At 45.4% G+C, this 23,575-nt stretch overlaps 1 protein-coding gene across 2 annotated transcripts in view; it reads right to left on the reverse strand.

Moving 5' to 3' along the window:
* The window catches only part of SYNE2 (spectrin repeat containing nuclear envelope protein 2), a 304,600-nt gene that overhangs the window by 62,785 nt on the left and 218,240 nt on the right, over positions 1–23,575 (reverse strand). For both annotated transcript variants that reach the window (XM_045579886.1, XM_045579888.1), the window contains 15 exons: positions 21,499–21,666; positions 21,169–21,378; positions 19,955–20,056; positions 18,682–18,801; positions 18,316–18,516; positions 16,328–16,501; positions 14,973–15,104; positions 11,325–11,521; positions 10,268–10,400; positions 8,431–8,613; positions 7,860–8,006; positions 5,585–5,761; positions 4,057–4,212; positions 1,922–2,074; positions 45–215 (listed from right to left, as the gene is read on the reverse strand). In XM_045579886.1, the coding sequence (XP_045435842.1) occupies positions 45–215; positions 1,922–2,074; positions 4,057–4,212; positions 5,585–5,761; positions 7,860–8,006; positions 8,431–8,613; positions 10,268–10,400; positions 11,325–11,521; positions 14,973–15,104; positions 16,328–16,501; positions 18,316–18,516; positions 18,682–18,801; positions 19,955–20,056; positions 21,169–21,378; positions 21,499–21,666 (2,424 nt within the window). The remainder of the gene's footprint in view (positions 1–44; positions 216–1,921; positions 2,075–4,056; positions 4,213–5,584; positions 5,762–7,859; positions 8,007–8,430; positions 8,614–10,267; positions 10,401–11,324; positions 11,522–14,972; positions 15,105–16,327; positions 16,502–18,315; positions 18,517–18,681; positions 18,802–19,954; positions 20,057–21,168; positions 21,379–21,498; positions 21,667–23,575) is intronic.

Below are 23,575 nucleotides of genomic sequence, written 5' to 3' on the forward strand. Positions count from 1 at the left end.
ATTACTTGCCAATAAAGGGCTGTGCCAAGGCCTGGTGAGCTTACCTGGAGGTTCTGCACCTGGCACTTCAGGGCTTCCAACGACAGGACCACAGGCTTGCTGTGCTCCATGCAGTACCCGAATCGCACAGTCATTGTATTCACGTGATCAGAGAGTTTATTGTAGATCTTCCACTCCTGTAGGATGGGCTGCAAGGAGGTCTTGAGCTCATTGACCTACATGAAACGGGGAAGCATATCTAGCAATTCATTGGGAAGAGGCTCTACCATCATTTTTTTCCTTCTTCTTCCTAAGTACTCTACCAACCACGTAGGCATTTCAATCTGAAAGTATTGGAGGAGCTTTGGTGACTAACTGGAGGTGGGAAGGGTAGATCAGTGAACAAAAACTATCAGAGATGGCTACGTTTTAGAACAGGTGAATGGAAAAGACCAGAAGGATCAGCACGGAGAGCGTTCAGCTGAAGGAGGGACAGCCCCGGGAAAGAACACAGGGAGGAATCAGAATCTCTGAGAGTACTGGCTTCCACATAAAAAGTTGGCGTAATTTCTGGTGCTCTTGAGGGTAACCCCTTAGAATTATAATGATAGCTTCACAGAGCAGAAATGCCACATGTGGTCTGAGGGAGAGGGTAAGAAAACCACTGAGCAAAATCATTACACTGAAGCACGAAGTGGAACAGCCAGCAGAACAGCACTCACTGAGTGCTGCAAAGGCGTCCCTACGAAGGCAAAAAAAAGATCGTCCCCATTTTATAGACTAGAAAACTGACGCTTAGAGAGGATACGTGCCTGCTCGAGGTCACTAGGAGAGATAATGGTGCGGCTAAGATCTTTATTCGGACAGAGAATGCAAAGCTCTTGCTCTTCAACACTAGGCTATACTGACTCTGGAGAGCTTCTAGAGGGATGATTTAGGTCTTTGAACTTTGTATTATTTAAAAACAATGGCTTTAGCTCTAGCTGATTTGGCTCAGTGAATGGAGCATGGGCCTGAGGACTGAAGAGTCCCGGAATGATTTTTGTAAAGTGCACATGCCAGAGTTGTGGGCTCAGTTCCCAGGAGGGGGCATGCAGGAGGCGGCCGATCAATGATTCTCTCCCCTCCCCTCCCTTCAGTCCTCAGGCCTATGCTCTATTCACACAGGTTATTCCCAACTCCCTCTTGGGACAAATGGTTAAATGCAGACTTTAATAATTGATAGATAATCCGCTTGGACTATCTGGGAAATATGGACACCTTGTAACAGGTTAGTATTTACACTCTTCTCCTCCATTTGTGGGGGAACGTCAAGGTGGCAAGGTCTAGAGGTGCCTGTCCTTTCTCTTTTGGTGCTCTCCTCTGGGAAGGGGTAAATGCAGACTCTGACATGCCTTTCGTAGAATGACTGGATGTCTCACTGTTCCTCCCTTCTCTCTCTGCCCCACATGCCTGTGTCTCCCCACCTGTGGCTCTCCCTGTGCTGACCGTGCTTCTAGCTTAAGGGAGAATGCTCCGGACAGGACCGGTCTCTCCCTGCGGCACCTCCCTGGCTGCGGGGGATCTGAGCTGCGGCTTCGCAGCTGCTCCCCTGCCTCTGGCAGGACACACTGCCAGATGCTCTGTGTGGTTTGGGGGATGAAGACGTTTTTGTCTGCGAGCACATGAGACAAAACAAAGATAACCAAGTAGACTTCTAGATTGCCCTGATGTTGGAATTGGTGGTTTTGCCTCTAATTATCCAGTGCAAAGAGAAAAAAAAAGGGGGGTGGGTGGGTGGGTGGATCTGCAATACTTTTCTTTACTTCATTTCAGTAATTTTTTTTCTCAGCAAGTTTTCAGCTTTTGGTCTGGAGCAAGTCTCCACAATTCAATAACAACAACAAAGGATAAAAGACAGATATGTGAAGAGAAATAGCGCCCTTCAAATTAATTCTAGTACCTGGCTGATCACACTGCTCCTCTTTTGAAATAACGTGTTGATTCTGGCTGTCATGTCTTCTAACAGGGGCACTGTCCCACTCTCCGAAGTCAGGCAGCTTTGCCTCAACTCATCCAGTGCTTTGGATTTCATTGCAAGTTGGTTTTCTATATCCTGGAGGGCAAAAGGAAACCGTTTCCATATGTACACTAGCACAGAACAATAGGTGCAAGAGACCCGAGTTTGTTTTCACAAGTAAAAATGACGTGAGCGTATATAATTAATTAATACTACACCCACGACATTCACCATAACACTCTTCAGTTTTCATAATGAAGAATTACAATATAAATTTACGTGATTACAATATGAACTTTTTAAAAAATATATATTTTATTGATTTTGTACAGAGAGGAAGGGAGAGAGAGAGTTAGAAACATCGATGAGAGAGAGTCATCGATCAGCTGCCTCTTGCACACCCCCTACTGGGGATATGCCCGCAACCAAGGTACATGCCCTTGACCGGAATCGAACCCGGGACCCTTCAGTCCCCAAGCCGACGTTCTATCCATTGAACCAAAACAGTTTCGGCACAATATGAACTTTTACAATAATTCCAGTTATTAGAGGGATCTAGATTTGAGAGGAGTCCAGGCAACAAGTACATTACAATGTCCACCCTGTCCTGGCTGCCGGACCAGGCGTTTAAGTCATCAAACTCCCAGGTTGGCACTTTCCCGCAGGAAAACAGGGATGCTGTCCCCTGTTGTACGTAGCTTAGAACCCGAGTGAAGCCAGGTGGCCTCTGGGGAGTGGGGGGGAGTGGCACTGAGCTGTGAACTGGAGGCTTCCAGCCAGGAGGTATGTGGGGTCTGAGGTGGCTGCAAAAACTCTAACGTGGAAGTAGGTCATTAGAAAGGAGGGTTTGAAAAGCTCTCACATTTTGCTCTGTAACCTCCTAAGCAGACCTGGGGCCGGGCGAGCAGTGGTTGGGTTGCTGGCAGCAGGGGCAGGCGTGAGCAGCCACAGGGACAGCTGAGCGTCCTCCAGGAGGGGCACCGTCGGGCAGTGCGTACGGAGGATTAATCTACACCGGGGTGAGGGCACCTCCAAGATGAAGTGATCTGGCACATGGCAACTCAACAAACAAGGGCACCACCTCATCCCAAATGGGATTTGTGCAGCGGTTCCCAGGGACAAGCAGCCCTTTTAGAACACGTTGCACAGCAGGTAAAAGAGAGTCCTTTCCTCCGAAGAAACAGGATAAAATACTCAAAGTCGGTGAAACGTCAGTCATTCTGGGAATATTTGGTGCATTTTTAAAAAGACATAACAAATGGAAAACATCACATTCAAAATTGTCTTTGAACATTTTTTCCTTAAAAGTAATATTCAAACCTCTTAAGAATAACAATAACTACGTATTGTTATCAACCAAAGAACTTGTATGAATATATATGCCTAACCCATGGATACAGATAATAGTGTAGTGAAGGCCTGGGAAGGGGGGAGGGGGGGCTAGATAGGGCCAATGGGACGAAAAAAGGGGACATATGTAATACTTTCAACAATAAGGATTTTTTAAAAAATGTGTCCCCTTTCCCAACGAATAACAGTAACTAGGTAAATACTTGGTTCTGTTTACCATTAAAAAACCCCACCACTACCCTTTCTGGTTTGGCTCAGTGGACAGAGTGTCTGCTGTGAACTGAAGGGTCCTGGGTTCGATTCTGGTCAAGGGCACATACCTCAGCTGCAGGCTCAACCTCTGGCCCACTCGGGTCAAGGTGCATATGTGAGGCAACCAATGTGTCTCTCACATTGATGTCTCTCTCTCTCTCTCTCTCTCCCTCTCCCCCTACTCCTCCCCCTCCCCCTCTCCCTCTCCCTCTTCCTCTCTCTTAAGAAAAAAAATCTCAATGAAAAATATCCTCAAGTAAGGATTAACAACACAAAACTTTCTATCTCTCCCACCCTCTCTTAAAAAATTCAATAAAAATATATATTAAAAAAACCCCAGCACACCCTGGATAATTATCTCTTTGACATAAAAAAGTAAACACAGGGAGTTGGAGGAGAGTCCGGAGAAACCATGGCTGGCCCTACTTGTGGACCAGAGACCTGGCCCGTGCCGACAGGTGCCGTGTGGCCCTCACCTGGCAATCCAGGAGCGTCTTCTGTACCGAGACCACACTTTCCGGTTTCTGCAAGGTTTTCAGTCGCTCCTCTTGCACCTCCATCCAGTTGTTCAAATTCTGTATTTTGTTTTCATTCTCACTAATACTTTCCAAAAGCTGTTCTAAATGTTGTATCTACAAGTTAGGAATGAAAGAATTTCATATCTTAAAACATACGCTCTAAAAAATAAATGTCATGGTATGTTTTAAATAGGGTGATATATTTTCTTCTAAGATTTCTAGTAAGTACAAGATTTCCCAATAACTTTTTAAATAATAATCTGTAAATCAGGAAATAGAATTAAAATCCCCTTAAAAAAAATTCTAACATTTGAAATAAAACCTAACATGCTAAGAAAGTTGGCTGTTTTGGAGTTCCAGAATATCTAAACAAAATAAAATCATGTTGCTGACATTCAATATTATATATGTACATATACAGTATTATATATTTACATATGTGTATTTATATGGAAAATTTTGTATTCGCTTTACAATATTTCATGGGCACTTGCTTGTCATGACATATGCCTTTATTAATTTAAAAGGCTGCCCAATATTTCATTGAATGGACACAGTATAATTTGACTAATTATTCCTCTGTAGTTGGAAAATTAAGGCATTCTACTTTCACCAGTAATAATAATTGTGAATTTAATACTTTGTGAGCTTATCTTTTCCTTTTTGAAGGACTATTTACTTAAGATAAACATGTAAGAAGTGGATTGCTGGGTAAAGCAATAAGATAGATGATTATTATGATTCTTGAAATTTTCTGATTTCATTCCAAAAGGGATTTAAGCCATTATCTGAAATGTATGAAAGCGATAAAGAGAAAAGCCCAAAGCTTAATTTTTCTTAACTTAATAAGTGTATCATGTTATACTAATGTTTATTTTAAATGTGTAACTGAAGTTGTAATATTTACATATTCATTTGCTAACTATAGTTTTATCTTTTGTGAATTGCCTGTTCATGTTCTTTGTTCACTCACATACTTGAATTTTAATTGTATAAATCCATTTGTGTGCATTCCTCCACAATAAAGAAATCAATACTGACCCTATTAATTACATACAGGTTAAATATTTTCCAGGAATAAGTTCTCTTCATTTTTTCAGAGTCATAGAATAAAAATCTACAAAAATGTCACACACATTTTTCTTCTGTTTTATAATCTTTTCCAAACAAATACTTTGCCACTTTTGAACATCTCCTTTCACAGAAAATTTCAAAATCTCAGACCAGTTAGTAGCCTCACAGAATACTAGACATTTTCTTCAATAAAATTCACTTGCCTAACTGAATTTCCCACTAAGAAATCTCAAAAGAAACCTAAGAGCTATTTCATACTTTCCTACGAAGAATGCTAACACACAGGGTTATTAAGGGTTATCAATGATCAGGCTACACTGTAAATTAACTATATGAACATCTTTTAAAATCTTTCCGGTATAATATTTTGCAGAGGCCAAATCCCACATCAGACTGTGACACGTGAGCACACCTTTCTGTTCAGTGTCCCATGTACCCGCTGCCACTGGCGGTTCATCTCTCCCAGGTGCTCTGCAAATTCCGTTCTCTCGTAGCGCTTACTTTCCACGTCACAGGTGCTTAGCTGAAGTAATGACTGGTTAACGAAGTCAACTATCCATTGCTTATGGTCCATTTCCATTCGAAACTCCTACAACAAAAGGAGCAAACAAAATTAAGCCACCAAAGCCTGAAAAAGAGTAGGTTAGATGAACTGGAGTTCCCCGCCGCTGCATTCTAGGGGGCGCCAAGCTCTCGTCCATCAATCAAGGGGCACCTGTCAGGAGCTATGGTCTACCTTCTCCTACCCCACCCACGGCCAGCTTTATTTGAGTGGACAGTCCTTTTTGGGAAATTCCACATTCCTGGAACAGACTGACTGACCTCCTTCAAACAGACTGACATGTCACCGGCAGCATCAGGCATGGTGGCCACATCATCTGAACCAACACCAGGACCCAGGGATTGGCGAAGGGTGCCTGAGAGACTACCTGAGCGTTGCCCTGGAATTCAGAGCCAATCTGCCGGCTCGCGGAAGCGACAGGAGGGGAAGTCCGAAGGTAAGACTCCCAGGCCACCCAGGAACCTTAGGAATGTAGGCAGCTTCTTTTTCTCCGGGGACAGCTCAGCCACCCAGTGTACGACAAGCCCAACCCCACATAGGGCCAATCCCATTTCTGTCAAGCCTTTAACTTGTTGGGTTTATTCTGGAGACATCCTGAGGGGAGAATCAGGTGGTCCATGCCAGGTTACTAATGTTTGAGAGAATACACCCACGGCGACCCTCTAAAGATTCCACCTCTCACTCAAGTCGCATTTGTGATAGAATATGAAAATAAAACGCTTGCTAACATCCTGCTTTGTGATTAAGCCATTCGTCTTCCGCCTGTGAAGTGTTTGAAAGCAGTGACCAAGGCCGTCATCCCTGAGCTTCCAGGGGCGAATACGATGCCTGGCACACAGGAAATGTCTGTGTGGGGCTTGTTCAATATTACTGAAACCAAAGATCACTGCCGAAACCAGTTTGCCTCAGTGGATAGAGCGTCAGTCTGCAGACTGAAGGGTCCCGGGTTCGATTCCAGTCAAGGGCATGTACCTTGGTTGCAGGCACATCCCCAGTAGGAGATATGCAAGGAGGCAGCTGATCGATGTTTCTCTCTCATCAATGTTTCTAACTATCTATCCCTCTCCCTTCCTCTCTGCAAAAAATAAATAAATAAATAAATAAATAAATAAATAAAAATAAATCAATAAAATACGTTAAAAAAAAAAAGATCACAGAGAAAGCCATGTTCAAGCCTATTTGTAGGATATCAACTTTTCCTTATGTTGATGTTCCTATATCAACTTACTTTTTTATTCAAAGAACATGTACTCAAAACCAACCGGCTGCCAGGGGCGGGGCTAGGTGTGCTATTTCAGGGAGCTGAAGGACAGCTTCTGCTCTCAAACGCTAAGTCAAGGCAACCAAGCTCATAACTAATACTGCATGGCAGGAACTATTGATGGCGCCATAGAGGCAGGGGTAGATTTCCAAATGAGAAGATTCTTGAGCTGCCCCTCGAAGGATGACCAGGAGGGGTTCTCCAGGTAAGTGTGGGGCACTGGGATTCCTGGCGGAAAGTCCAAAAGCATGGGAGAGAGCTCACCAGGACAGTTGAGGGAGCACAAATCATGGGGTCCAGGCAGAGTCCAGGGTTTTCGTGGGAGAATGAAAAGAGGAGGCTGGAGAGGTGACAAGCGACCAGAATCCGTTAAAAGGTTGGTTACTGTTGCCCTGACACTTCTCAGAGGTTGGAGTGTCAGCCGAGCACCAAAGGGTCTCGTGTTTGATTCTCAGTCAAGGACACGTGCCTGGGTTACGGGTTTGATTCCCGACCCCCATCAGGGTGCATACAGAAGGCAACCAATCAGTGGGTCTCTCACATCGATGTTTCTTTCTCTCTCTCTCTCTCTCTCTCTCTCCCCCCCCCCCTTTCCCTCCCGTTCACTCTTCCTAAAAAAATCAAAGGAAAAAATATCCTCAGATGAGTATTAAAAAGAAAAAGCTGTGGTGAGAGCCACTGCAGGAATTTAAGCAGAATAAGAACAAGTTCTCTCTCTTGAGAATCACCCAGCACCCCCCCGCCCACCCACAGCATTAGTTCTTCTCCCTTCTACCCCACACGTGTCTTTTTTTCAGTATTTCCTCCTCGACGGCCTCGCCTTCCTGTTCAGCGGGAAGGCCCCTGCTCTTTCTGCATCATTACCTTGTACTTCTGAAGACGGCTTCTAACTTGAGACGCGGAACTCAGCGAAGGCCGCGCATCCCTGCCCGCCGTTTGCTGTTCCACGTCGTTCATCCAGCTGATCATCTCGGTGATGGCTTCCCGCGAAGGCAGCTTCTCCATCTGAAGCTGCAAGGACAAAACGACTTCCATGTAATTACCCACTGTGTGAACAAAAACGCATCAGGGCATCGCTGGGGATGATCCCGGGCTCCATAAAAGGTCCTGCTACCTCATTACGGAGGTTCCTCACAAAAACAAACCCCACGCCCACGCTCAGAATAAATGACCCCCGCCTCCCCGCACAATGCCGGCGACCTTCGCATACACCACCGCAGCGGTGCCGATAAAGGGGAGAAATAAAGTAATTAAGCCTGATTTCTCTTTCCGGAAAGATCCCAGTGGGGGGGAGTCCAGTCATTAAGACCTCTATTCAGCGGTGCCAGAGAAAAACAGGGAGTGTCAATGACAATTATCGAGTCCAAGGAATCATTTCAAAACAGCTGCGAGCTGACAAGCGGGCGCCGGTTGGAAGGCGGCGTGAGCTGCGTACCTGGTGCAGCTTCTCCTGCACGCCCGGCAGCTGCGTGATGAGCGCCGTCCACCGCTGCTCGCACTGCGCCAGGGCGGCCCGCAGCGCCGCCGTGTCCGCCTCCTTCAGGTGCAGGAGCTGGTTCCCCGTGCTGATCACCGCCGCCTTCAGGGAGGACTTCTCGCCCAGCTCCTTCGAAAACGCCTAGGAGACCGTTTGAAAACGGAGGAACTTTAAGCATGCTCCCGAGAGGACAGAACAGCTAAGAGCCGGAATAACTGGTGAGAGACCAAAACCACATAGCTGAATTCAATGCAGAGAGTGAATACTTGTATGTGGATGTGATGGGTATGTATGTGCATAGGCGCACGCTCACACACGGGTATGTCACAAACAAACACACTTTTCCTACTGAGAGTCAGACACTGTTCCAGGCGTTAGCTATATGGAGGGGAGCAAAAAAAAAAAAAAAAAAAAAAAAAAAGTGAATTCTTGCCCCTTGAGTGGCTTACAATCTAGGGGATTCACATTTTAAAAGACAGACAAATCATTATTTCAATGTTAAAAAAAGGAAGTGTGCACTTGGCTGGTGTGGCTCAGTGGTTGAGCATTGACCTATGAACCCGGTCATGGTTCATTTTCCCGTCAGGGCATATGCCTGGGTTGTGGGCTCGATCCTCAGTGTGGGGCAGGCAGGAGGCAGCTGATCATTGATTCTCTCCCATCACTGATGTTTCTATCTCTCTCTCCCTCTCCCTTCCTCTCTGAAATCAATAAAATATTTTAAAGAAAAAAAAGTGTGGAACACAACACAAATTTCATATAAACATAAACTAAATGGGACAAATTTTTAATATATTTGAAAATTTTCTGTGCACTTATAAGTTTATTAAAAATATCTACATTTTGTCCTGACTGGTTTGGCTCAGTGAATGGAGCATTGGTCTGCGGACTGAAGGGTCCCAGGTTCAATTACGGTCAAGGGCATGTACCTTGGTTGCGGGCACAACCCCAGTAGGAGGTATGCAAGAGGCAACTGGTCGATGAGTCTCTCTCATTGATGCTTCTAACTCTCTATCCGTCTCCCTTCCTCTCTGTAAAAAAATAAATAAAATATATATTTTAAAAAAATCTATGTTTCAATACCAAAGTAAACAATCATAACTACAAAATATGAAAAATGGAAAGAGAAAAAATTAAAAGGTTTCAAAAATGTAATTTATATTGCAAAAGTAATATTTTCCTTTAAGAAAAATCTCGAAACAATAACATTTAAAAAACTTTGTTGATTTGAGAGAGTGAGGAAAGGAGGGGGACAGAGGAGAGGAGGGAGAGAGAGAGAAAGGGGGTGGGAGGGAGGAAAACACTGGTTTGTTGTCCCACTTATTTATGTATTCATTGGCTGACTCTTATATGTTCCCTGACCAGGGACTGAACCCGAAACCTTTGGTGCAGCAGGCTGATGCTCTACCCAACTGAGCTACCCGCCCAGGGCTAGAAAAATAACATTTTAGAAGCAGCATCAGTTCTATATGATTAAAAACCATGTGTTTATTAACTTTAATAGTCATGACTTCCTAACCTTGTGAGGTTTTTGCAGGAGTGGGGTCAGGAGAGTTATTTTCTGCATTGGTAAAACGTGCCCCATGTCAGAGCAAGTTTTAAATGTGTATATATTTCATAGGGCCCATTAAAGAAATACTAAGTGCACCAATAAACAGTATAAACTATCAGTTCTCAGTCTGGAGAATGCAGCTGCTCTCAGCCCGTCTGATGCCTCCCCCACAGGTGATGGACAAGTGCCCCGGATATTGATTTCTGACCGTTTACCACCCAGGCACGTTCTATGACAACTTACAAAGAAACTGGCTATGTTGTTTCTGATCGTGTCCAGGTCCTGAGACACGTTGAGGGACTGCTCCTTCCAGTAGTTCAGAGTTTGCTGAGAAGATTCCAACCACTTGGCTAGCTGGTCCGCGTCTCTGTTGTAGCTAACAAGAGCCAAGTGACAGGGCATTAGAAACGCCTTCTGTGGGGACGTGCACCCCCCGCACAGTCCCTTCTTACTTTACTGTGCGTGTTCCTATGTGCATCAGCCCCACTGTTCAGAACACCATTGCGTTTATAAGGAATATATCCTGTTTTATCCCAAATCCGATGCTCCTGGCGTGACTATGACTCTCTCCATTATGACTCATCAAGAAGAAGAGGCATTTTAAAGCCTTAAATATTCTACCTTAAATTTCTTATCACAGCTACACAAAAATAAACCCCTTGGATAAGGACGAAGATTATTTTTATTCATCAAATGTCCTCTAACAGACGTGTTCATAATAAAAATACAACCGGCATTTGTATAAGTTATGCAACAATCAGCAAAGTGCGGCTGGCCAGCTGCCAACACAGTTAGCTGCTGTGATGCAAACACCCAAGCAAAATGCTGCCCTTCTTGTAACTTCTCATCTTCATGTTAAGACAGTTCCCCGAGAGGCAGGGGTGAGAATGAGGCTGAAAGGTTCTATGTTTTCTACTTTCCTCACCGGGTCCAAGATGATTTCGACTGAGGGGAAAAAAAGTCTCTGAAGAACTCCAAACACTTCCCCAAATTATCCTGTTAGCTATAATTATTACTTTACAAAACTTTTGGAAGAGGAAAGCTCAATCTCATGGCTCAGAGGTAGCATGCATTATCTTATGAATCCGATCTTCCTCAGGACTGATCATACATAATCCTGAGTCTAGCAAACCAGTACCAGAGACTCTAGACCCCACACAGCCCAGCAGCGGGACCTGCTGCCTCAGACTGTGAAGAGAAACCACGTGGGGGACCGCGAGTGAACACCGGGGACTGCGGGAGCCCCGGGGCCTTCCGGCACTGCAAACCTTGATGCCGATGGAGCTCTGAGAAAAGGTACCTGAGCAGATGCTTGAGGAGCGTTTGCAGTCTGAGGAGTTCATGGTCGATCTTTTTGTTCAGGGACAGCCACTGCTCCTCTAGCTTAGCGATCTGGCCCTCCACCTCAGGACAGCTCACGGAGGCCACCAGCTGCTTGCCGTCATTCAGAGTCTGGTAGAGCCGGGCATGCTTCTCATCGATGTTTCTCTTTATTTGCTAGTAAAAGTTAAGTCACAGAAATGGATGACTTCGGAATGAAGCCGACCAACCTGTTCCCAAACACTCCATAAAAGGCCTGCAGGAGAGTCTACGGAAGAAACCTTTCCTAACCCCCCCGACTCCTGCAGTCTAGTCTGGCTGGACAAACAGGACGGATGGCTTATTGATCATTTTTCCCAACACTAGTTTTTAATAATGTATTTCTACTGCACAGATTAAATCCATAGACTTAGAAGTGTGAACAGAAAACAAAAATCCACACATCCACCTAAAAACAAAAATGCTGCCCTGACCAGTGTGGCTCAGTGGACAGAGCGTCAGCCTGTGGACTGAAGGGTCCCAGGTTCGATTCCAATCAAGGGCATGTACCTTGGTTGTGGGCACATCCCCAGTAGGGGATGTGCAGGAGACAGCTAATTGATGTTTCTCTCTGATGGATGTTTCTAACACTCTATCCCTCTCCCTTCCTCTCTGTAAAAAAATCAATAAAAGATATTTAAAAATAAAACCCAAAAAGCTGGCAGCCTCGGGGGCACACGCAGCTTGCAGACAGGAGTGTGTGACCCAAAGATTATTTAAAAAATCAGGAAATTTTACAGAGAATGAGGATTTCCTGGGACTCTGGGCAAACTGGAAGATTTAGGTCCTTGGGTCTGCATTCTCGTGGGGCAAGGATGGGCTGAAACCCAGCAGTCAGCCTCTGTCGAAAAGCCTGCTCCCTCTGCTTCCCTTACCCAGTTCCTGCCGCCCCCCTCTCCTCCTTCCCACGCACTCAGCATGCCTTCTTTCTGCATGCCTGGCCCCACAAGCATTTTATATGGCAACCTAGATACGAAGGGGCTCAAGAAGAAAACATTTCTTTATTATCCTCTAGCCCTGAATAGCAGGACAAAATTCATTTCCAGAGTCTTCTCAATGTAAGGACTCAGTAGAGAGAAAGGATAAGGAATTCAGCAGAATAAATTAAAGCAGACGGCACATCATCAGTAAAACTTCACGAAAAGGAAGATAAAATTCTTCAAAATGGCGAACACAGTGACGCCCTGAAGAACTCTTGTGTGAGGCAATTCTCCTCCATGGTTTGGTTCAACTCCCGGCACTAACTCTGGATATTTAAGTTTCATCTTTAGAAATAAATTACGATCAAAATAGAACTTTGGCCACTTTCCAATTACCGTAAGCCTCTTTAAAAGCCAAAAATTCTACTCCCAGTGTCCTTTGCATCACGGCCATTTGTGTGCTACTCTAGCCTGTGGGCTAGAACAAACTGTCCAACATTAGTTTTTTTTTTTTAAAAAAAGGTTCTCATTTTCCAAGCCTTCCGTGTGAGACACTCACTATTTAGAGCATCTCTGAGAAGCTTTTTGTTGTTGTTGTTGCTAATCCTCACGCAAGGTTTTTTGTTTTTGTTTTCACCGTGAGAGACACACACAGATTGGTTGCCTTCCCACACGCCACTCAACAGGGGGCGGGGCGTGAACTACAACCCAGGTACCTGCCCTTGCCCCTGCAGTGCATAGGCTGCCGCTCTAACCACGTAGCAACACAGGCCACGGTTTGGAGAAGTTTTCATTTCCCCATTTCACACATGGAGTCAGACTGCCCTGGCCACTCGGTCCATGAGGCTCCGAGCCAGCAGCTGAACACAGGTTTGTTTTGACTCCGGAGGCCATGCAACTGACCTACATCCCGCGTCCTACGGATGATTGTATCAATCAGGACACAAACCTCTCCATGATGCGCGAGACGGAGGCCCTCAGAAATCTAGGAGAGAGGTGGTTTTACAGGATATCTGACTTCTGTTAGCTGGCGAATCCACTTAAATGTCTGAGGACTTCATTTTTAGTAGAATCCCAGGTGATGTGTGACGGGATAGAGTCCCTTTTGGGGAAACGATCAGGCTTATGCTAGTTTGGCTAAAATGAACTGTTTCTAATATAACGAGGTTTAGCATGCTGTTTTCAGCTTCATTCTCTTAGCTGTTCAGAAGGTACCTTTAATATCTAGCAAAGCATTCAAACAGCATTTTCTAACCCAGAGGACTGAGAATGGCCTTAGAGTCAGGCTCTGTAAAGTAAGACGGCAGAGAGGGTGACTGCATCTTCCTGGGTATCTAGACCAGGGGTTGGCAAACTGCAGCTTGTGAGCCACATGTGGCTCTTTGGCCCCTTCAGTTTTTAGCAAAGGCCAGCTTAGGAGTACCCTAATTAAGCTAATAGCAATGTACCTACGTATATAGCTTAAGCTTAAAAAATTGGGCTCTCAAAAGAAATTTCAATTGTTGTACTGTTGATATTTGGCTCTGTTGACTAATGAGTTTGCAGACCACTGGCCTAGACATCATGGCCACAGCGTTCCCAACCTCTGGAAAACGTTGCCTGTGGGAGCCGGAGTGCCTCTGAGGAATGGCCGGGGGTTCCAGGCTCTCACTCTGCATCCAGCCTATTCAGGCAATGAGCCTGCTTTTGAAGTTTTAAAGTTGACATGGGACAACTCCCTCTGGCTGCACACCTCAGCTTCTCATCACTCATATTCTGAAGTTAAAACGTGAGGAGATTTTATCTCGTTGGCCATATTCTCAGTGGCACTCGGAAGTCACTCTAAGGCTTTATCCTTCCTGTGGCATCGAAATCCGAGACACACAGGCTTTGATAATAGCACTAAACGTTACACGAGAAAGTGTTTACAGTGTGAAGTCCTTTAATGGTGCTTGTGGCAGATGGCAGGTTGTTGTCTGGATCACAAGCAAGGTCCTCTCAGAGCTTCCCTGTAGTAATGAAACTAAATATATGTTGCCGAAACCAGTTTGGCTCAGTGGATAGAGCGTCGGCCTGCGGACTGAAAGGTCCCAGGATCCATTCCAGTCAAGAGCATGTACCTTGGTTGTGGGCACATCCCCAGTTGTAGGGGGTGTGCATGAGGCAGCTGATCGATATTTCTCTCTCATCAATGTTTCTAACTCTCTATCTCTCTCTCTTCCTCTCTGTAAAAAATCAATAAAAAATATATATATTTTTAAAAACCTAAATATATATTTAGAGGCTCCTGGTTTACAAAGTTCTTCCCATATGTCAGTTGCGTTCCATAACCACTAACATCCGCCTCTCTGGACAGGTAGAACCAGCAGGATTGTCTGTTCTACAGATAAAGGAACTGAGGCTGGGACGGGGGAAGTGACAACAGGGAACGGGAGAGCCAGGACGCAGACCGAGCTCCTGGACCCCAAGCCAAACACGCGGTGATGCTGAGGGGCTCTCGATCCAATCTACAGTTTCCCCGAATGTGTCTGACGGGGCTTTGTGTGATGAACAGCCTGTCATTCCAATTCAATTCATTCACCCGCAAAAATCAAGCCATTTAGCACAATAAAATTTAAAAAAACCCACTCTCCCACACATACAAAGTGCTATCGGCCATGCCTCTGACAGCTTCAACGGCAGCAGCATACCTGGTACAATGCGATCCTTTCCCCTAATCGGTCCTCAGTCTCCTCCACCAAGCTCACGGAGGGCAACGAGGATGCCAGGATTTCCAGGTCCTTCTCAAGAGAGGCATAGTTCTCATCAAATTCTTCCCACTTCTAGAGAATCAAGAACATCCAACCAACAGGAGCATGTTTACTGGATCCCAGACAATGACAAAATGAATCATGAAAAAATAAAAACGGACAAAGTGAGAGCACGGATTCTAGGGGTTTCTGAGGGAACCCCCTCGGGCGGAAGCCCGGTGTCCGATGGGAAGGAACGCCCTTGCCTGTGCGGGGAAGGCTGTAACATCCGGTTGGCATTACGCTGGTCTCATCAAATGGAGCGGGACCGGAAATGGCTGCGTCCCAGCTGTCTCAGCATGTGGAGGCCTTGTGAGAGCTGCTCTCTCATGTGCAAAGGCGAAGAGCTATCTTTCCAAGCTTCTGCGCAGAAGCTCCTGTTGGGCTGCTTCCTTCCGGGGCCAAGGCCTGACTTCACTGAGGTGTGGGCTGACCCTGCATCAGGGGAATAGTCTCACCTTCGCCTACATCTTGCCTTGTCCTGGCTCCGTTTCCACAGGAGCCCACTTCTAAGGTCCCCATACGCTACAGAGCCCACGTATGCACACTTTATAGTATCACTAACTAGTGTCTGTTGGAAAAAGAACCACCTTGCTAATTTTCATATCTATTAAGATAGGGGTCACCTGGCTAGGAGGGGCACCCCTATGAAGTCTTCAATTCGATGAAAGATTACTATAAATATCCATTGGACACACTCATTAGAAAATCTTACTTATCAATATCTAGATGTAATGCCATATCCCACCACATTGATTTCAGTGGAATAATTCCTTGCTTTTTGTTCATTTTCTTCAGGTGCTGACATTTTAAATCCACGGCATTTAAAAAGTGACAGGGCAAAATTTTAAAACTGAGAGAACGCTTTATACAAGCTTTTTTTCTTTCTTTCTCGGAACTGGGACAAGATTGTCAGGAGTCCACTTCAGCGACAGAAGGAACATCTGGTTCAGGAAGTACAGTTTCTGAACTAGTGACTATTTCATCCAAATGGTCTCCTTCAAGATCTCAACGTGCTCTCAGTTTTGTTTATTTCCTCTACACAAACCCAGACGGCCGACAGATGCCGAGCTGTCCCCGATTTACACCTAAGAAGCTTCAGCTAATATTGCAACCAGGGAGTCGTCGCCAGAACTAACTCCTCATTATTAATTCCCATTTAATTACTGCCTAATGACATTTGCTTCACTGGAGGCGGTGGCTGACAATGCGGAATTCCCAGCTTTTCAAGTACAAAATGTATGTAACCCAAATACCTGCAGCAGACTCTGCTGCTTTATCCCACACTGGCGTGCCTTTTCTTCTAGCAATTTAACTTCTTTTACTTGTTCTGCCCAAGATGCCTCTTTCTTTTGCAGTAAAGAAGGAAGCATTTTGTTGGAGTATGTTTGGATTAACAGCATGTCAGCAACAAGCTTCTGGAAAAAAAGCTGTAAAATGAAGAAGGTTTTAATATTTATTTCTGCAACGTGAAAGCTTACAGAGCAAGTTACTTTAACTTTTTTGTTGCTATTGTTAATCCTCACCCAAAGATATTTTTTCCATTGATTTTTCTTTAGAGAGAGTGGAAGGGAAGGGGAGGGGAGGAGGGAGAGAGGAGAGAGAGACATCTTTGTGAGAGAGACGCATCAATTACCACATGCATCCCGACCAGGGCCAGGGATTCAACCTGCAACCCAGGTACATTCCCTTGACCAGGAATTGAACCCTCAAACCCAAAAGTTTGCTGGCTGATGCTCTCACCACTGATCCACATCGGCCAGAGCTAATTTAACGTCATAGATACTGTTACATTTGCTTTTTTAACCCACAATCCCAGGTCAGCCATGTAGACTAAAACGCACAAGAAAACAAAAAGGAAACTGACTATGTATCCCTTAGTTTTTGAACATTAATGTCACTTTAACAAATCATAAGGAAAAAAATCACCCTAGTAATGTTTTCCACAAAACAGTCCATGTTAACGGCCAAACATTATCAATTAGTTAATTCCAATTTCCAGCCAGATTTTCCTAAATCAGTTATCCTAAGGTTTAAGAAACTTTACAAGAAGGTAGGTGATAATGTGGCTGATTCATTTCAAGACAGTTAAGTTGTATGGATAGCTGTGTTAGCTCAGGGAGCCCACACAGTCAACAGTTGGGGTTCCTAAACTTGACTCTTCACTTCTACTCAGTAAGATGGCAAGAAAAGGGAGTTTGTTGACGGGGTCTTTGGGGCTCCTGGTACCCAACAGCTCCCAGGATGGCACTTTAAGAGCCTTTAAAGGGGAAGCTTCCCTTCACGTGGTCCCTCTCCAGCTGCATCGGCTGTCCTCTATGTGAACTCCTCCTCCCATTCCTTGGGAAGGATACAGGGGGCGTTCATAAAGCAGCTGGCACAGGGCCCAGCAACTGACACTCTTTTCTCCTTCCCTTCCGTCCTTCATACCTTTGACTTTCTTAGACTAAGATCTATTTATCAAAGGCCTTGACTTAAGCTTGTTGAAGGTAGGAACTACATCTTACATAGTTTTTATTACCAATATTTAAGTCACTGCATGTTTTTGGTTGGTGAGGTTTTGTTTAATGAAATGAATGGAAAACAAATGTGTGCATTGCAGCGATTTTCAACTCATTGCACATATAAACTATTGCTAAAGTTCTGCAGCACACCAAAATATGTTTTTTGCCAGTCTGACAAAAAAAAAAAAAAAAGATATAATTTTGATTCTTTCACACCAGACAGCTATTGTGTTGGCTGTTGTCATTTGTTATTTGACAATCACAGTCCAAGGGAAAAGAGGTCAGTGCCCCGGACTAAACAGTCACCTACTGCATGTCTCACGACTGCCTGAAAATCACTGGTTTGCTGTAATATTACGCTAGATATACATTTATATATTAAATAAGGTTTACTTAGATTTCAGTTCCCAGGAAGCCTTGCCTAATCTCCTGAGTTAAATTTCCTCTATTAAATGCTCTCAACGTGTGGATTCCAATTGTAACTTTAAATCTGTCTGAATGGCTCTTCAATGTTTTCTCCATCCCCGGAAAGCTCCACCAACGCCAGGAGCTGCACCTGCTTCATTCACATTGGGTGCTGCGAGGTCAGCGGGGCCCCTGGGACACAACGAGCATTCCGAGGGGCGCTCATCAAAGGAGCGAAGGAATGATACGCATTTCCCCAAGGAAGAAAGGGGTGCTCTGGGTTCCCACCCAGAAAAGCCGCGCCTGTGGAACGGTGCTCCGACTGTGAGCCTTACCTTGTGATCCTGTATCTGAGCCTGCAGGGCACCTTTACTTCTGGTTTGCCGTAAGTGGTCACGGGCAAGCTTTTCCTTCCCGATGGTCACCAGCTCCTCCAAGCCTCGCAGCAGAGCGGCCTGCTGGCTCTCTGTGACGCGAGGGCTGCCGAGTTCCGAGTACCTGGCTCTCAGCATCGCCCACATGCTGTCGAGCACGTCCTAAAAGGGAAGAGCAGGGGTGCCCATCGTTTTCATCCAACCAAGAAAATAACCAAAGGAGGGACACACCTGAACTCCCTTGGTGGGAGGGGAAAAAACCGTATAAACAATCCCTATAAATAACCCTAGTAATTCACCGCGTGGATGCTTTCTGCTCGCACACACCTCTAGTTTGTACACGTCCTGGAGGAGAGCATGGGGGAGAGGAAGCCTCTCTCCCTCGGCCCTCAGTTTTGCTACTCGGCTCTCAGAGTTCCGCAGCTCCGCTGTGTGGGCATCTGCTTTCTAGAGAGAGAAGGCAAAAAAAGAGAAAACATTTAGAATCAGTTAGAGAGGCGCACGCATTTATTTAAAAATTCAACGGTAAGGAGTGGCAGTCCCACTTTCCCTCCCTCCCCTCTCGCTCCCCCTGAAGATCCGCAGCTCAGTGTGTTTCTAACGCACGCACGGGGTGTGTGTGTGTGTGTGTGTGTGTGTGTGTGTGTGTGTGTGTCCACGTGCCCGTCCTGAAGCGCACCCAGTTGCACACGTCATCCTGTCCTGCCGTTTGCACAGCTCCCTTCCCAGATCCTCAGCATGTCCCCAGATCAGTACAAACGTGTCTGGCTCCTTTCAAAGAGGCACGTGTGCTTTTTTGCCTTTGTAAGGCTGCAGGGTCTGCTCTCAATGGACTCGCGGGCTACGTAGAGGTTTGGACTCAGGCAGTGCTGCTTGGCCCGTCCTTGCGTAGTTACACACATTGACCTTTACCCACTTATTTCCTTCAGATAGACACATCCCGGCACCCGGAGCGGTGCCTGCACACGGGAGGCCCTCGGTGAACACTGGCTGAGTAAATGAGTGGGACGGAACTGCTTCTGGTGGAAGGGCATTTACACTGAAAATTCCAATGGAGACCAGCCAACTGGTCCCCAGTCAGCACTCCTACCAGCGGGGGAGGGCGCATTCCCCAATACTGCACACACTTAACATTTGGCCCAGCTGACAGGTGACCATGGTCTGTTTTGATTTACACTCTCTAAAGCAGTGGTCGGCAAACCACGGCTCGCAAGCCACACGCGGCTCTTTGGCCCCTCGAGTGTGGCTCAGTGTTAGAACCATTTCTTCAAAGTAGACTTGCCCGGGCCGAAAACCGACTTCTGCGCATGGGCCACGAAGTTTCAATCACACCGTACATGTGTGCGCCCACACGTGGTATTTTGTGGAAGAGCCACACTCGAGGGGCCAAAGAGCCGCATGTGGTTCGTGAGCTGCCGTTTGCCTACCACCGGGCTAAAGGACTATTACGAGATGCTTCCAAAGGTATGCATAAGGATTTTCGTTTTTATTTACACAAGCCTGGCCACGGCTCACAGAGGGAAGTGGCTCAGAGCACAGCTCAGACACCAGACCCTCTGGACCGATGTGGGGTCCGTCGGAATGATTTTGCCTTGATTACCTGAAGCTGTTCATCAATACTCTGGCCGCTACTTTCATTCAAGGACTGCTGCAAAGATGTTTTATTCTTAATCAGTTGATCATATAGTCGCTTTATTTCATTCTGTACAAAAAGATAAGTGCAAGAAACAGTGAGAATTTCACTCAGGCCTTTCAATACCTTTAAAAAAAAAATGTAGCTGTCCTTTGAGTTTTGTGCCATCAGAAATTTCAAACATATACCAAAATAGAGAGCTCCCTGCATCATCATGGTCCCATGTCAACAACTGGCTGGTCCTCTCTCCTCTGTGTCTACCTCTCTGGTGCTCTCTTGACTCCACCTAACCCCTCTCCTCGGGCTATTGTGAAGCAAATCCCAGATATCGTAGTATTTTACCAGATGTGCCAGTAGGTACCTCTAAAAGAGAAAGGTTCCTCCCTTTAAAAATCCCACAAATCAATAATAATAATACTTCCTTAGTGTTATTAACAGTCTAGACAGGGTTCACACTTCTCTAACTGCCTATCACTTCTGTTTCGTGTTTCTGAATTGGGACCTAAATGAGGCCCAATAGGCTGCGATGGACTACAGGTGTCTCAAGAGTGCTGTGATTGGCAGACTCTCCCTCCTGTGTCTTGGGTTTCATTTTTCTGTGCAGCTTCCCAATGTTTGGACTTGGCCTACTGCACTCACGGTGACATGTTCTTCTTCCCTTGTGTCTTTTACTTAAATTCTAGAGGTTTTATCAGATTCCGGGTTGATTTTATGGTGGTGGTGTTTTTTTTTTGTGTGTGTGTATGCGTTTTTTTTCATTAGACAAATTCAGTAACTTCCTAACCAGGTGACCTGCCTCAAATCTCTCCTCCAATCCACATTAGACAACTGCCAGGTGAGTCTACCTGAAACATACATGAACTGTCATTTCTTTACTCAGAAATCTTCTTGGCTCCCTCTCACTGAGGAGTCCTTCCACACGACCCTCACTGAAAGTGGCCGAGTGCAATACAGGAAAGAAACAGCACGTTAGCTCAACACAAAGTCATACCCAAGACTCTGGAAAGTCCTGGCTTTTGAACGGTCTCCAACCATGAGCAGCAGAACTAAAAGACCTTCATAGTAAGACAGCCATGCCTCTTTCCTGAGCAATTCCTATTCACAACCGCCACCGGGACTAGGAATTAACCGAGTGAGGGGTCCATGCTGGAACCTAACACAGTGCCGACGCGGACCCGTACCTGGTAACTGCGATTATAGTCGAGGCCGGCTTTCAGGGACTTGCTCCTGGACGCAGCGGCAGCCTGCGTATGCTCCAGGTAAACCTGCAGCTTTTCAAAACAGTCAGGGAACAAGTTGGTGGTCCTGCCGGGCCAAGTCATAGCTTTCAAAAGATCCTTCTTCTTGTCACTCAGAGCGAAGTACAGTTTTTTCAGCTCGAGAGCCAGTGTCTGCAAAGTGGAGAGGAGGAAGGCACAGGGAGTGAGCTCAGAGCGAGGGGCTGCAGCTCTGGCTTACCTCTGGGCTGACGGCGGCAACGGCCGGCACCCGGGCTTCTGGAGGCGTCCTACCTCGAACACCTGCGGGGCACCAGCGTCCTCTCTGCAGAGCCCAGGAGTCTGCAGCAGCCCAGGAGTCTGCAGCAGCTGCTCCACGCTGCCCAGGCACTGACTGAGGGCCAGAAAGAGTTCGAATAGCTGCTTATCCAAATGTATGAAGGTTTCTTCTGTCACATTTTCCTGAATCAAGAGGAGAAAAGAAAAAATAAAATAACTCAGGAGGGTTCTTGCCTTCCTCTGCCTACTTTCCCCCTGGTTCCTGTTATAGCTTACGGTTTATGTGAATGAGGTAATAGGAAAAAAAAAAAAAAATATATATATATATATATATATACATATATATATATATATATGCCTAAGGGAACATTATTGGGTATAGTAATAATTAATGTTGTTTTTAAACATTCGTTTAAAATCTTGCTTGGCGTTGACTTGTATTGACATAACCTTCAAACACGTGGTATCTACAGAACGTGTGAAGTGCAATTAACAAGTTTTGCTTGAAAAAGTTTGTGTTTGGTTTGGTTTTTGTTGCAAAACTAGGGCTAAGAAGATGGCGGATGAAGAGCATATTCGGCACTGCATGTTTTACGAGTTCCAATTAGGAAGAAAAGCAAGTGAGGCTGCAGAAAACATCTGTAGTGCTCTTGGTCAAGATGCAGTTAGCGCCAGAAAATGCCAGCGTTGGTTTGAGAAATTTCGCGAGGGAAATTTTTCGTTAGATGACAAGAGTGGTCCAGGCTGTGTGTCCAATTTTGATCAAGAAGCTCTTCAAGCTCTTTTGGTGCAAAATCCTCAAATTACCCAACAAGAGCTTGCGACAACTTTAAATTGTTCACAAAAATCAATTTCCAATCAATTGCGTGCACTTGGCAAAGTCCAAAAGTTTGGAAATTGGGTTCCTCATGAGTTGACTGACAACAACCGTAATCAAAGAGTCACAATTTGCAGTTCGCTCCTCTCTCGTCAAAACCGTTTGCCATTTTTAGAGCAAATTGTTACCAGAGATGAAGAATGGGTGCTGTATGTTAATTTGAAAAGGCAGCCTCAATGGTTGGACAAAAATGAGGCTCTGCAGCCCACGCCAAAACCTGACTTGCATGTGAAAAAAGTGATGTGTGTTTGGAGGAATTTTAAAGGAATTCTTCATTATGAACTTTTACCATCTAACCAAACCATTACAAGTGCAGTGTATAGTGCCCAATTGGAAAGGTTAGCCCAAGCTTTAAGAGAAAAAGAACCCACGCTGATTAATCGGAAGGGCGTAATTCTTCACCACGATAACGCACGACCGCATACTGCAACAATCACTGCTGAAAAACTGCGCCAGTTGGAATGGGAAGTTCTCCCTCAACCTGCATATTCTCCTGATATTGCCCCTTCCGATTACCATTTGTTTTGTTCTTTGCAAAACTTTCTTCTTGGAAAAAAATTTAATAATGAAGAATGCCTCAAAAATGCATTGACCGAATTTTTTGCATCAAAATCACAAGAATTTTACAACAGAGGGATTAAAATGCTTCCTGAGCGTTGGGCACAAGTAGTAGAAAACAACGGCAACTATATTGTTGATTACATTTTGTTGTATTGTTTAAATAAATTCGATTTAAAAAAAGTATTAGAAAACGACATTAATTATTACTAGACCTAATACAACTGAATGACAGGTCAACCAGTCACTATGACTCACACTGACCACCAGGGGGAAGATGCTCAATGCACTGACCTTATGGTCAGTGCACTCCTACAGCCAACCTCCTGTGGCAGGCTGGCCCGACCTCCCAAGGTCCCTTTCCTCACCCAGCTGGCCAGCCTCAATTGGCCCCTACCCCACCCCCTGGCCAGCCAACCTTCCCCCCACTGGCCAACCTCCAATTGGTCCCTCCCCAAGCAGCCGGCCAGCCCCGATCGATCGGTCTGATAGAGACTGGGTGAGATGGCCCTGATTGCCAGCCAGTCTGAGGAACCCCACCCGCGCATGAATTTGTGCACTAGTAAATAAATAAAATTAAGATGTTAACTCTGAGAGAACCAAGGTTAAGAAATTAAATGTTAGGCAGGCAGTTGACTATTGAATGGAATTAAAAGG

Source organism: Pipistrellus kuhlii, unplaced genomic scaffold (genome assembly GCF_014108245.1).
Source record: "Pipistrellus kuhlii isolate mPipKuh1 unplaced genomic scaffold, mPipKuh1.p scaffold_m20_p_1, whole genome shotgun sequence".
NCBI lineage: Eukaryota > Metazoa > Chordata > Mammalia > Chiroptera > Vespertilionidae > Pipistrellus > Pipistrellus kuhlii.